Consider the following 15,138-nt stretch of genomic DNA (forward strand, 5'->3'; position numbering starts at 1 on the left):
CAAGGTTATAGTTAGTGGGTGATATAGAGTTATTCCAGCTGGATTTATCACAATAGCTGAGTGAGCTTCCAGTGTTTACCTTCTGGTATCATGTATAATCTCAGTGTCAGATGAAGAATATAGAAGGGAAACTTCCCAAACAGTGTTTGCCAAGTAGAAGGTGCACATTAATTATTCATTGGTTTGTTAATAATTTCTGTATTGATTAAGAAAATTCAGGCTTTTTGACAGGGCATGATTACCACCTGAATTAGGCCTCAAGTTCTGAGATTTTAATGACTAGTCATCACTGTAGAACCATGTAGATTTTGCTTGAAGCTGTAATCATTTGACTTTTACCCGTAGCTCTGGAAATGTCACTGTCTTCTTTTAAGGCATTTATATTTACAGTAGAAAGTTAAAGTTAATATTTAATAATTAAAATTAATATATAGATAATAAGTGTGTTTGAGGCTCAGATATTCCATGTAAGTTACCAAGTGGTAACTGATCATGATTGTGCTTTTCACTATTGCCTTAAAAATTTTTTTAATTAAACTTTTTCTTTTGAGATAATTGTAGACTCACATGCAGTTGGAAGAAGTAATAAGAGATCCCTTATATCCTTTACAGTTTTCCCCAGTAGAAACATCTTGCAGAATTATAATATTACAACCATGATATTGACAGTTAAGATAGAGAACATTTCTTTTTTATTTATTTGTTTATTTATTTATTTACTTTGGCTGCATTGGGTCTTCATTGCTGTGCGCGGGCTCTCTCTAGTTGCGGCTAGCGGGGGCTACTCTTCGTTGAGGTGCGCAGGCTTCTCATTGTGGTGGCTTCTCTTGTTGCGGAGCACGAGCACTAGGTGCGTGGGCTTCAGTAGTTGTGTGTTTTACTAGATATGCCTAAGTATTTGGTTCTTTTTTTTTGAGTGATTATAAATGGTATTATATGTTTAATTTTGGCATCCACGTGTTTGTTGTTAGTATCTAGAAATACAGGGTTTTTTTTGTTTTGTTTTTAATGTTTGTCTTGTATTTATCTTCTGTTTACCTTGTTGAACTCACTTACTAGTTCTAGGAGCTTTTTTTGGTAGACTCCTTGTGATTCCTTGTGATTTTCTATGTAGACAATCATATCTTCAAATAGGGACAGTTTAATCTCTTGCAGTTCCTATACACTAACAACAAAAGATCAGAAAGAGAAATTACGGAAACAATTCCATTCACCATTGCAGCAAAAAGAATAAAATACCTAGGAATAAACCTACCTAAGGAGGTATTTCAAATAGGGACAGTTTAATTTCTTCCTTTCCAATATGTGTGCCCTTTATTTCCTTTTATTGGCTAGAACTTCCAGCACAATGTTGAATAAGATTGGTGAGAGTAGACACCGATGCCTTGTTCTCCATCTTAAGAGAAAAACCATTCAGTCTTTCACCATTAAGTATAATGTTAGCTGTAGGTTTTTGTAGATGCTTATCAAGTTAAGAAAGTTTTGCTCTGTTTCTTTTTTTCTGAGATTTTTATCATGAGTGGCTGTTGACTTGTCAAATACTTTTTCTGCAATATTTCTGCATGTGGTCAATACGATTAGGTGATTTTTTTTCTTTAATTTGTCAAAGTGGTGATTTTATATGATTAATATGATTGATTTCTACTGTTCTACTGTTGAACCAGCTTTGCATCCCTGGGATAAACCCCACTTGGTCATAGTGTATAACTCTTTTTATATATTACTCAATTCTATTTTCAAATACTTTAAGCATTTTTGTGTCTATATTTATGAGGCATGTTGGTCTACAGTATTCTTTTTTGGTGCTGTCTTTTTCTGGTTTTGGTATCAGGGTAATACTCATAGAATGGATTGGGAAGTGCTCCATCCTCTTCTTTTTTGGGGGGAGGGTGTTTGTAGAATTAGTGTTGTCTTTAAAGATTCTGTAAACCAGTGAAGCCATCTAGGCCTTGATACTTCTTTCTTTGGGAGATCTTAAATTATGAATTTGATTATCCTAATAGCTTATAGTACTCTTCAGGTTGTCTGTTTCATATTGAGTGACTTGTGGTAGTTTGTTTTTGAGGAATTGGTCCGTTTAAGTTGTTAGTGTTGGTAGGCTTCCCTTCAGCTTTGAAGGGAACTGCAGGGGTAATTTGTGTCTTTTCTCTTTTTTTTTTTCCTTTGTCTTGCTAGGGTTTGTCAATTTTATTGACTTTTTTTCCCCCAAAGAATCGGCTTTTTGTTGATCTTAAATTTTTCCTCCTATTTTTTTTGTTCTAAATTTCATTTATTTCTGCTTTTAATTATTTTCTTCCTATGCTTGCTTTGGGTTTATTTTGCTATTCTTTTTTTAATAGGTTCTTCGGATGTGAGCTTAGATTATTGATTTGACCCTTTTTCTTTTTTCTATTATATGTGTTTATGCTATAAATTTCCCTCTCAGAAGAATTTAGCTGTCTCCCACAAATTTTGATGTTACTTTTTCATTTTTATTCAGTTCAGTATATATTTTGATTTCACTTGAGACTTCTTATCCTAAGTATATATTCCACTTGAAAAGAATGTATATTCTACTCTTGCTGAATGGAGTGTTCTATAAGTGTCACTTAGATCCTGTCGATTGATATTCTTGTTGAGTTTTTTTATATTCTTGGTTGATTTTCTGTCTTACTGTTCTACTGATTGAGAGAGGGCCTTCAGCTATAATTGTGGATTTATTGATTTCACCTTTAAGTTCTGTCAATTTTTGCTTCACATATTTTGCAGCTCTGTTGTTTGGTTCATATACATTTAGGATTGCTATATTTTCATGGTGGATTGTCCTTTTTATCATTATATAATGTCATTCTCTAGCTCTGGTAATTTTCTTTGCTTTAATGTTAATATAGCTGATTCTTATGTCTTTTGGTTAATTTTTGCATGATATATCTTGTTCCATCCTTTTACTTTCAACCTGCCTAAGTCGTTTTTTTTTTTTTTTTTTTTTTTAATTTAATTTTATTTATTTATTTTTGGCTGCGTTGGGTCTTCATCGCTGCGCGCGGGCTTTCTCTAGCTGCGGTGAATGGGGGCTACTCTTCGTTGTGGCAGGCAGGCTTCTCATTGCGGTGGCTTCTCTTGTTGCAGAGCACGGGCTCTAGGCGCGTGGGCTTCAGTAGTTGTGGCACGTAAGCTCAGTAGTTGTGGCACACGGGCTTAGTTGCTCCGTGGCATGTGGGATCTTCCCGGACCAGGGCATGAACCTGTGTCCCCTACATTGGCCGGCGGATTCTTAGCCACTGCACCACCAGGGAAGTCCCCCTAAGTCATTTTTTAAAAAATTTTTATTTTATTTTATAAGTTTTATTGGAGTATAGTTGATTTACAGTGTTGTGTTAGTTTCAGGTGTACAGCAAAGTGATTCAGTTATACATATATATGTTCATTCTTTTTCAGATTTCTAAGTCATATTTAAAGTGAGTTTCTTTTAGACAGCATGTTGGGTCATGTTTTATTTAATTTACTCTGCCAATCTCTTCTAATTGATGCATTTGGACCACTTAACATTTAATGTAATTATTGGTACATTAGGACTTACTTATGTCTACCATGTAAGTTTTCTGTTTGTTCTGTGTTTTGTTTTTGTTTTTCCTGCCTTCCTATGGGTACTTGAACATTTTTTAGAATTTCACCTTGATTTATCTATAGTGTTTTGTAGTGTATCTTTGGTTGCTCTCGATTTTATATTAGCTATATTATACTTAGTTTATCATAGTCTACTGGTGTCATTTTTTTTTGACACTGAATGACATATAGAAACCTTACCTCCCTTTATGTCCTTTTACTTTTTCTCATTTATAATTTTCTTAAATATTTTTTCTATATATGTTTAGAAACCACATCATACAGTGTAATAATTTAGAAGACTTAAGAGGAAAAGCAAACTCTATTGTGTTTACCTATATTGTGACCTTTCTTTCTTCCTTTCTGACTTTCAGGTTTCCATTTTTTGTTTCTTTTCTTCTTTTTTTCTTTTTAAATTCCTGAACACATTGTCTCCTCTCCTCTCATTTTTTAAAACAATATTTATTTATTTATTCATTTTATTTTTGGCTGCATCAGGTCTTAGTTGCAGCACGCGGGATCCTCCGCTGTGGCTCGTGAGCTCCTTGTTGCGGCGCGTGGGCTTCTCTCTAGTTGTGCTCAGGCTCAGTAGTTGTGGCACATGGGCTCTGTAGTTGAGGCATGCTGGCTCTCTAGTTGTGGCCCACATGCTCAGTAGTTGTGGCACACAGGCTTAGTTCCCTGACCAGGGATTGAACCCATGTTCCCTGCATTGGAAGGCAGATTCTTAACCACTGGACCACCAGGGAAGTCCCTCCTTCTGTTTGGAGAACTTCCTTTGGGCATTCTTTCAGGGTAGATCTGTCCATGACAGATTCTCTCTATTGACAAGGATTTCTTTGGGTTTATACTGGTTGGGATTTGCTCAGTTTCTTGTATCTGTAGGTTTATGTCTTTTGCCAAATTTGGGATCTTTTCATTCATTATATCATTGAGTACTTTTTCAGACCTACCTTCTTTGTTTTCTTCTTCCTGGAACCCGATGACACAGGTATTGGATATTTTGTTACAGTACTACACATTCTTGAGACTGTTCATTTTGTCTCTGTTTTGTCTCTGTCATTCAGATTGGGTGATTTATATCGTTCTGTTTTCTAGTTCACTGATTCTTTGCTCTATTCTCTCTATTCTGCTCTTGAGCCCTTTCACTGACCTTTTCATTTCAAGTGTATTTTTCAATTATAAAACTTTCATTTGGTTCTTCTTTATGTCTCTGTTTCTTTTTTTTTTTTTTAAAGAAATTCACGTTCTTTTATTTATTTATTTATGACTGTGTTGAGTCTTCGTTTCTGTGCGAGGGCTTTCTCTAGTTGCGGCAAGTGGGGACCACTCTTCATCGCGGTGCGCGGGCCTCTCACCATCGCGGCCTCCCCCGTTGCGGAGCACAGGCTCCAGACGTGCAGGCTCAGCAATTGTGGCTCACGGGCCCAGTTGCTCCGCGGCATGCGGGATCCTCCCAGACCAGGGCCCGAACCCGTGTCCCCTGCATTGGCAGGCAGATTCTCAACCACTGCGCCACCAGGGAAGCCCTGTCTCTGTTTCTTTACTGAGGTTTTCTATTTTTTTCATTTGTTTCAAGCTAGTTCATAATTCTTGTTGAAGCATTTTTACCCTGACTACTTTAAAAATGTGTCAGATAATTTTAACATCTCTTTCATCTTTGTGTTAGCATCTATTGATTGTCTTCTCTTTTTAAACATATAATGTGAAATCTTCCTGGTTCTTGGTGTTTTTCACCAGTGCCAAGTGATATTCAGTTGAAATCTGGACATTTTCATGTTATGAGACTCTGGATCTTATTTAAACCATCTGTCTTAGATGGCTTTCTCTGACAACCCCTCTGGCAAAGGAAGGGAAGTCACTACCTCACTATTGCCAGGTGGAGGTAGAAATCCAGGTACCCCACTCTACCTCCATTGACACCCCAGGGCATCTCCTTGTTACTGTTGGGAATAGGTAGGAGTTCCAGCTCCCCACGTGGTTTCCACTGACACAACAGGCAACAGAGGAGGCCGGTTTGTGATAGCATAGCATGGGTGGAAGTCTAGGCTCTTCATTCAGCCTTCACTGGCCTGGGTGGGGATGGGACCACAGTTTTTTACTGTGGTGTTTAGCTAGAGTGATTATTGTCTAAAAGTTTTCTGTCTTTCTGTTTGTCCATTGGCTAGAGAAATCAGACTTTTGTTGGGGCTTTTTTTGTTTGCACCCTTTGGCATTTCCAGCTTCTTCAGTTCCAGCTCTCAGAAAAAATAAGGCAAAAAGAAAACCCAAAGAACTCACCACCGTGTTGTTCCTTGGGTCCCAAGGTCCCTAGCTGATTTGTCTTCTTTTCACCTTTTAGAGTTGTCTTATATTTGTTATTTATATAACATACAAGGTTTTTAGTTGTACTTAGTGGGAAGACTAGGAAAAAGTACACTCACTTAATGCCTCCAAAAGGAGAAATCAGGGTTTTGTTAGTTTGTTTTGCTGCGCTGTGCAGCTTGCAGGCTCTTAGTTCCCCCACCAGGGATTGAATGTGTGTCCCCTGCAGTGGAAGCGTGGAGTCCTAACCACTGGACCGCCAGGGAAGTCCCTGAAATCAGTTTCAGTGTTGACTTTTAAGAACTTGCTGGACAAAATAGTGTGTGAGATTTCAAAGTTATATTATAGAATCTGTGTCCATTTTCATACAGAAACTTGGCTAATTGTAACTGAACCATACGTATGCATAAAATAAGCTGTTTGGCAGCATTGACCTGGAACATACCAAGGGCTTGCTTCTGTCTTTGTGGGGGAATACAGGCATACCTTGGAGAACTGTGGGTTCAGTTCTAGACCACCATCATAAAGCAAATTTTGCAATAAAGTGAGTCACACTTTTTTGGTTTCTCAGTACATATGAAAGTTATGTTTACACTATGCTGTAGTCTACTGAGTGTGTAATAACATTATGTCTAAAAAATAATGCATGTACCTTAAAGATTCTTTATTGCTAAAATATGCTGACTTTATCATCTGAGTCTTCAGCAAGTCATAGTTTTTTGCAGTAGTAACATCAAAGATCACTGATCACACATCCCCATAACAAAGATAATAACAGTGAAAAGGTTTGAAATATAAGAGAGTTATCAAAATGTGACAGAGACATGAAGTGAGCACATGCTGTTGGAAGAATGACGTCAATAGATTCACTTGATGCAGGGTTGCCACAAATCTTCAATTTGCAAAAAATGCAGTATCTGCAAAGTGCAATAAAGTGAAGCACAATAAAACGAGATCTGCCTGTACAAAGAAACAGACTCTATCTTATCTCTGATCTGTCAGTCTAATTGGGCAAAAAGACCAACATATACAGAATAATCAGGGAAGTGGTCAGTTGCACTGCAGTCCATAAGAAGAAAGGGGAAAATAAATGTCATCAGCAAATATGATCGGATTATAAATTAAATCTGCTACCGTTAGTTCTCTTAGGAGTAGTTATTATATAAACTTGTCCCATTTTATTCAGTATTTTACTTGCAGCCTACTGTGTGCCAGGCCACTGCACTTAGATCTAGGATATAAGTATTGGTAAAATATGTTTCTTTCCTTTTAGAAACTCTCAGCTTTAGTTTGGAGCCACGGGTGGGAAGCAGGTATGAGAAGGCAGATTCGTAAAATTTTATCAGTGCAGTGTCATAGACAAGTCCTACAAGAGTAGCTAGAGTCCTGACTAGGGTCAAAGAAGGCCACAGAGAGATGGTGACATGTCATGTTTGGAGGATAACTAAAGACATAAAAAGAACCGAGACAGAGAAGAGCATTCCGTGCAAAGGAACCCACAGAAAGGAGCTTGGTAGAGAGTGTGGGGCATTGGGATTATTTTGAGGCTCCAGTGTAATGGTAGCATATGTAACTTTATACATTCACCAGTAACATAGCTAATTATTTTTAAATGTTTAGATTTTAACAATTTTCTGTTCTTTGCTGTGATCCAAATCAGTGAATTTTTATTGCATTAACAATTACACAGAGCTTTATTTTTTAAATGTATTTATGAATATGCTAGGTTTGTTGGTAGGTGTTATATTCATTGGGTAGTAAATAGATGACCAGTGCTTTACTGAGACACTAACTTTATGTGTCTGTGTGTGTATGTACCTTGATTTAAAAATAATTCCAGCATACACTTGTGTATATTTGACATAGAGAGAACATTAAGAAGAGGCTCTTAAAGTTCTGTCCAACTAGAAAGAGTTTACTTTGCAAAGTCTTTACTGTGCTCAGCAAAAGAGATTACATTATCGTTTTCTTTGGGAGCCAATTTCATTGCGTTGGCCAAAAAGTTCGTTCGGTTTCCCCAGTAAGATGGCTCTAGTAGTGTTTAGTTGTCTTTAACTTCATTTGAAACAATTTTGTTAGATTGTATTGTGACAGCTGTCACATCAGGGTGCATTTTTTAAAAACTTACCAAAATGAGTGAATTTTTGTGTAGCCATTTTAATATTGAAGATGGAAGGAAAAAAGCAACATTTTCTGCATATTATGCTTTATTATTTCAAGAAAGGTAAAAACGCAACTGAAATGCAAAAATAGATCTGTGCAGTGTATGGAGAAGGTGCTGTGACTGATGAAAAGTGGTTTGTGAAGTTTCGTGCTGGAGATTTCTCACTGGACGATGCTCCATGGTCGGGTAGACCAGTTGAAGTTGATAGCGGTCAAATGGAGACATTAATTGAGAACAATCAATGTTACACCACGTGGGAGATAGCCGACATACTCAAAATATGCAAATCAAGCATTGAAAATCATTTGCACCAGCTTGGTTATGTTAATCGCTTTGATGTTTGGGTTCCACATAAGTTAAGTGAAAAAAACCTTCTTGACTGTATTTCCGCATGTGATTCTCTACTTAAACGTAATGAAAACGTTCCGTTTTTAAAACAAATTGTGACGGGCGATGAAAAGTGGATGCTGTACAATAATATGGAACAGAAGGGATCATGGGGCAAGCTAAATGAACTGCCACCAACCACACCAAAGGCCAGTCTTCATCCAAAGAAGGTGATATTGTGTATATGATGGGATTGGAAGGGAGTCCTCTATTATGAGCTACTTTTGGAAAAGCAAACAATTAATTCCAACAAGTACTGCTCCCAGTTAGACCAACTGAAAGCAGCATTTACTGAAAAGCGTTCAGAATTAGTCAACAGAAAACGCGTAATCTTCCATCAGGATAACACCAGACCACATGTTTCTTTGATGACCAGGGAAAAACTGTTACAGCTTGGCTGAGAAGTTCTCATTCATCCACTGTATTCACCAGATTATTGTACCTTTGGATTTCCATGTATTTCGGTCTTTACAGAATTCTCTTAATGGAAAAATTTCAATTCCCTGGAAGACTGCAAAAGGCACCTGGAACAGTTGTTTGCTCAAAAAGATAAGTTTTGGGAAGATGGAATTATGAGGTTGCCTGAAAAATGGCAGAAGGTAGGGGAACAAAATGGTGAATACGTTGTTCAATAAAGTTCTTGGTGAAAATGAAAAATGTGTCTTTTATTTTTACTTTAAAACTGAAGGAACTTTTTGGCCAACCCAATTTTTCATCTGAAGGTAGTTTTTCCACATATACCTCTATGCTGATTAGCAGGGAGACATGGTGCTTTATATGGCAGTGTATGTGGACATGGTCCTCCTACCTAACTAGAGTTTCCTTTTCAGATTTTTACACGATATGGTAACTTATCTGGAAAGCCTAAGGTTAAACCAGAATATTGTCTTGTGTATATTGAGCCAAACATAGCTTATATTTGGGACTCTATGCTTGGAATGTTTTTAGAAAAATGTTCTGTTTTGATTATATGGACCAATAATTAATCTATTTTTATTTTTTATTGCAGATGGAGTCTGGTGGTACAGTTTTGAGTACCAACTGGTCTGATGTAGGTAAAAGGAAAGTTGAAATCAATCCTCCTGATGATATGGAATGGAAAAAATACTAAATAAATTAATTTGCTATCACTGTATTGCATATATTCAGCTAACGCCCATTGTGTATTAATACTGCATTCTTGAATTTTGAACACTGAGTACATCTTTTTAAAGGATTATACCTCTTAACCTCTTTGTGCTTTAGAAATTATTTTCCTTCAAGTGTTCTACGAGTCTAATGAATGAAGGTCATGTTTTATCACTTTTGTCCTTAAGGACTTCAGATATGCTGAAATGGAATGAAGTATCATTTGCTGCTAGATAGATTAATTCTACCTAGTTGTGGGAGTGGAGAAATTGTTAATGGGATATCTTGGGTTATTGCCTTATTTTTGATGCAGTATTCTGTTAATAATTTATTAGATGTGACAACTTTGGGTGAGCATAGATTTCTCAATTTCAGTGTTATATTGTTTGCTTTTAAAAACTGCTTTTGAATGGAGTTGTAAATACAATTTTTCTATGAAGAAGTTTGGTTTATTTACCTTTTTCTTAAGTTTTTAATGAAAACTTTGAGAAATTATTTATCACAGGGGATTCCCATTTGATTATTTTTATGGGGAGTATTTGTAATTGCACTGAGAATTTTGGTCCTTACCCTTCAAATTCCTGTATAAAACATTGACACCTGAGTTTATCATGCTGCAAATTTAACTGTACTGAAGGCTAATCTGTGAAGTGGGGTCAAACAGTAATTTAGGAGAGCCCAGCTCCACTTCTTGCTGCTTTTGCCACAGCAGGATTCATGAAATTACAAGACTGGTGGTTTGGTTTGGTTTTTTTTCTTCTTTTTATCTTTATTAGAAAATCTCTCTTCTTATAGCCCCATGATTACTTTGCTTTTGGTGGTTTAGGGCAGCTACTGAGAGAGTAATATGTATACATTTAGTATCTATTCTGTTTATAGAATAAATAGATACCATGGGAATACAAAAACTAAAAGACATGATCGTTGATTTCAAAGACTTTATAATCTAGCAGAGAGAGAAAATTAACTTTCAGGAAGGAATTATGAATGGTTGAATGGTGAACTTATTAAAAATACAGTTTTGAGATAGAAAAAATATCTATCTGTGATTAAATGTTCTGTGATTAAAACTGTTGATAGTCTAAGCTGTTACAAAGCAAAGGCCATGGATGACCTGTAGGTCTGATTCCTTTTCTCATTGTAATTTCGGAACCATAGAGGGTGGTGTCTATTAGGTCTCACTAACATTTTGTGGCAAGGAAGTACTCTGTACTCTCATAGCTGAGGATAGGGTAAATGGGAGGCAAATTAGCCGCCATCTCCAAAAAGAGTGGGAATTCAGCCTCTTCCTTCTAGTTATTTGACATGTGTAGGGGAGTTCATAAGGAAAAAGTGGTGGGGTGGTACCAGACCATGCCCAGACTTGCTGTTACTGCTTGTTTATGCATGTAGGGGCTTTCCCTTGTCCTTCTGCCCACTTAGAGTTACAGGCTACTTTTTTTGATGTTGAACACTGAAGGAAAAGGCAAAATTAAGTTCTTGCATGTATGGATTTCTAAAATTTTCTCCTTAGGAAACAAGGTAGTGATTATGTTAAGTTTTCTCAGTACCATTAGTCCCCAGGGGTAAGGAGGCTCTTGCTACAGAGATGGTAAGTCAGTGGCATACCCCAGAGACAAGACTCCTGGCTCTAGCAAGTCTCTGCCACCCACTAGCTTTAAAATCTTTAACAGGTTTACAGCCTTCCTATGTTTTATTAGTTCCTTTATCTGCAAATCCATAGGGTCTTAAAGTTTAATTAAAAGTCCATGATTCTAAATAAGGAAGCATTTTTGCCTCTTAAAAGCAACTTTTTTCTTTCTTAGGAATGACACTATTATAATAGAAGTTGGGTTTTTTTAAAAGGTTCTAGTACTAGTTTTGCTTTTATTTTAAAGGATACACTGTCTAAAGTGTGTTTATCTATTGGCTGGATTTGCTTAAGGATGTGGGATTCAGGATTTTGCTGAGCCAAATGGAGCTCCTAATATACATGACTATGTTATATTACAGTGTTACCTTGTCTAAATACAATAGGTTTATGGGTAAAGAAGGGAATTTTGAGAAGTAGGTTAGACTGCTTGCCCTGAAGTACCACTCTAAAGTACTGCTTCTCTTTCACCATTCTAGACAATGAAAAATTGTAAGACTCCAGAAAGTTAAAAAACTTCATTTTGAGCCTTTATCTTTATTCTCTGCTATCGCAGCTTGGCTATTAATTGGTCCCACTTTCTTTCTAGACTCCATTTCCTCCCTGCCTCCCTCCCTCCCTCCCTCCTTCCCTCCTTCCCCCCTTCTCCCCTTCTCCCACATGGCTTTCAGGATCTCAGTTCCCCCACCAGGGATTGAACCCGGGCCATGGCAGTGAAAGCCCAGAATCCTAACCACTAGGCCACCAGGGAACTCCCTAGACTCCCATTTTCAGTTCTCAAATCTTGGTTCTCTTTGTGCTCTAGTTACCCTTTTGTTTCTTTAGAATGTACATTTTTCTCTTAGTATTTATTTTCCTTTTTGAGGTTCAGTCTTAGAATACATTTTTTTCTATCTTTATATGGAATGGAAGAAAAGGATGGTTTGCACTAATAACTACAGTTGTCCCGCAGCCTGTCCCCACCCCCAGCATTTCCATTCCTTTGATTTGAGATATTCACTAACTGCAGAACATTGAATTGTTATTGTCTCCTTGAGTCTGGAAAAACTTTTATTTTCTTAGCAGGCTAACTGTATAGGACAGGGAGAAAATAATTGACCTGTCCTAGATAAATTTTTTAGATAAATTTCAAATAAACATTTAAAATGAAGCTATGGGCTTCCCTCGTGGCGCAGTGGTTAAGAATCCGCCTGCCAATGCAGGGGACATGGGTTCGAGCCCTGGTCCAGGAAGATCCCACATGCCGCAGAGCAACTAAGCCCTTGCATCACAACTACTGAGCCTGTGCTCTAGAGCCCGCGAGCCACAACTACTGAAGCCCGCACGCCTAGAGCCCACGCTCTTGCAACAAGAGAAGCCACTGCAATGAGAAGCCTGCGCACCGTAATGAAGAGTAGCCCCTGCTCACCACAAATAGAGAAAGCCTGCACGCAGCAACCAAGACCCAGCGCAGCCAAAAATAAATAAATTAATTAATTAAAAATAAATAAAATGAAGCTATGTCACTATGCTATTATGAATAGTTTCGATAGACATTTTAATTTAGTTCACTACTGAAATGTGTTTTGGCTGTCCTTTCCCATTTTACCTTCCTTTTCTCCTTCCCCAATTAAATACATATCAGATTTAGGTCGTTGATCAGAGAAATACATCACTGACCCAGAGCAGTATTGCCTATTAATTGACCATCTGATCTGCTTAGGGCACTTTAATTTGATTGGGGTCTTCGTTGTCCAGGTTAGTGTGCATGTCTGACTTGTAGCTATTACTGATATTTCCAGAAATAGAACTTTTCTGGGTGTTATGTGGTGTTTGTTACTAGAGCCACTTTTTTTTTTGTAACCAGCTAGCTGTAAAGTTTACCTTTACACTCTTACCTGCTATTTTAGCCCCATATTTTAGCATCCATAACAGAATATGGATATCTGTTATCTCTGCCTTGGAGGAACCAAGGAGAGGAAATAATAAAAGCTAAAAGGACAAAATAATGGTTTCTGTGCCAGGAAGAGTCATGTGTAGTTTTAAATAAGGGGGACCATCAACATTGATCTGGTTTCTTTTGTCTCCAACTATGCATATTCTATTGTAAAACCATTTTACACATATCAAGAGATTTTATTTTGGAAACATTGGGTACTTGTGGGTAAATTGGAGATACTGCTTTACTCAAAAGTGTTACTATTTGGGGCCACCTTTGTGATTTGCTTCTGAAATTAATTTAACTCTTAGCCTCTCTTCCTACCTCAGTAAACTTATCCCCCAGATCAGCTAAAATCATACACATTGCTAGCCCATGCGGGCAATAACAGTGATAACTATTCTGTACTAGTGCTTTTTATGGGCCAGGTGTGCTTTATATGTACTACCTCGTTTATAACAGCCTTGTGAGGTAGTGATAGCATCCTGTCATTTCAGATCAGAAAAATGAGGCCCAAGTTAAGTTCTTTGCCTAGTTCAGTCCACTGATAAGTGATGGACCTGGGATTTGAACCGAGGCCTGTCAGAATTCAGTTCCCATGCTTTTAACAACTGAATGAATTGGGTGGACGAGTGATTTTTATTAATTAATCAGCTGTCTCACAATGAAGCAGAGGATGTGCAAGTTGAAGTTTTTAATTCTTGTACATGAGCTGGGAAGTACATTTCATAAAGATCAGAATATTATCATCAGTTTCATAAGTAGGAAAGCTTATTAGGAGTCCAGATCTCTTGCCTCTTGTAAAGGTAATACAAGCAAGTAGTCTTGACTTGTATTGAAGGTTTTGTTTTTCTCAAATGCAGATAATTTCAGAGAAACAAGATACGCTTAGAACTGTTACAGGTGAAAGAAGACTGGCACATCATCCTGATCAAATTCTTGTTCTTTAAACTTGGGAGCTCTCATACTAGTTTTCCTTGTTCAAATGCTAAAATTGTTTCAAGGTTTTTTTTTTTCCTATCTAGATATGTGTATTAGGATCAGTGTATCACTGATTTCTTCAATAAAATTGGAATGATTCAGGTTTAGTCCCTTTGTTCCAATCATGTTAGCACTTTATATACTGAATTTTGCCTTGTCTGGAGTCTTCTAAATGTTACCTTTGCTGTGCCTTCAGATTTGATTTTTTAATTCTTATATTTGCATTGAGACTTCTCATACATATGTCGTTGACTTTATTTTCTCTTATAGGATTCAGTTATACAAAAGATGTTTCAAAAACAGTACTGTTGGCCCAAAAGCAATTTTTACTTATCAAAAAGGAGTAAGGAAGATAATCTTCAATGGTTGTATATGGGCTTTTAAAAACCATGCTCTACAGTGTAACTACAAAAGCTCTAAATAATAGTAAACTGTTACACATACTATGTGCTTGATGCTCTGTTAAGTGCATTAAAAGGCAACATTGCATACTAGTTAAATGCATGGACTCTGAAGACAGCCTGCTTGAGATCAATCCTGGCTACACCGCTTACCAGCTGTGTGACAGTGGGCAGGTACTTAATGTCTCTGTGCCTCAGTTTTCCTATCTAAATTGGGCTAATATACCCACCTCATGGACTTATATGAGTTGAATGTGTTAATAAAATTCTACAGTTATTTATCCTAATCCAGAGGTCTCTAAAAACTAGATTTGTGCATGTTTGTGTGACTCAGTGGTTAAAAAAAACAAAAACCTGTCCTAAACTTGCAATTTGAATAGTCATATATTTTGCTGCAGAAATATTTGTTTAATAACAGTGCTACCACAGATCCTGCTGAGGTTATTAAAAAATCAATAGTATATCTGTACTGCATTCTAAAATTCAAAATCCTGAATTCAGAAACACATCTGGCTCCAAAGTTTTTGAATAGAGTTACATGTACCTGTATATGTAAAGTGCAGAGAGCAGTGCTTAATGTATATTATGCATTTAGGCTGAGAGGTTTAAGTAGTGTAGAAAGCCTTTTTGTTCTAAGTCC

General features: G+C 37.1%; 1 protein-coding gene across 1 annotated transcript in view; it reads left to right on the forward strand.

Annotated features, from left to right (window-relative positions):
* Positions 1-9,570, forward strand: part of SUGT1 (SGT1 homolog, MIS12 kinetochore complex assembly cochaperone) — a 42,591-nt gene extending 33,021 nt beyond the window's left edge. The window contains exon 13 of the mRNA XM_082365640.1: positions 9,450-9,570. Within this exon, the coding sequence (XP_082221766.1) occupies positions 9,450-9,551 (102 nt within the window). The 3' untranslated portion in view covers positions 9,552-9,570. The remainder of the gene's footprint in view (positions 1-9,449) is intronic.
* Positions 9,571-15,138: the final 5,568 nt, after the last annotated feature.

Source organism: Balaenoptera borealis, assembly GCF_965194805.1.
Source record: "Balaenoptera borealis genome assembly, chromosome: 18".
NCBI lineage: Eukaryota > Metazoa > Chordata > Mammalia > Artiodactyla > Balaenopteridae > Balaenoptera > Balaenoptera borealis.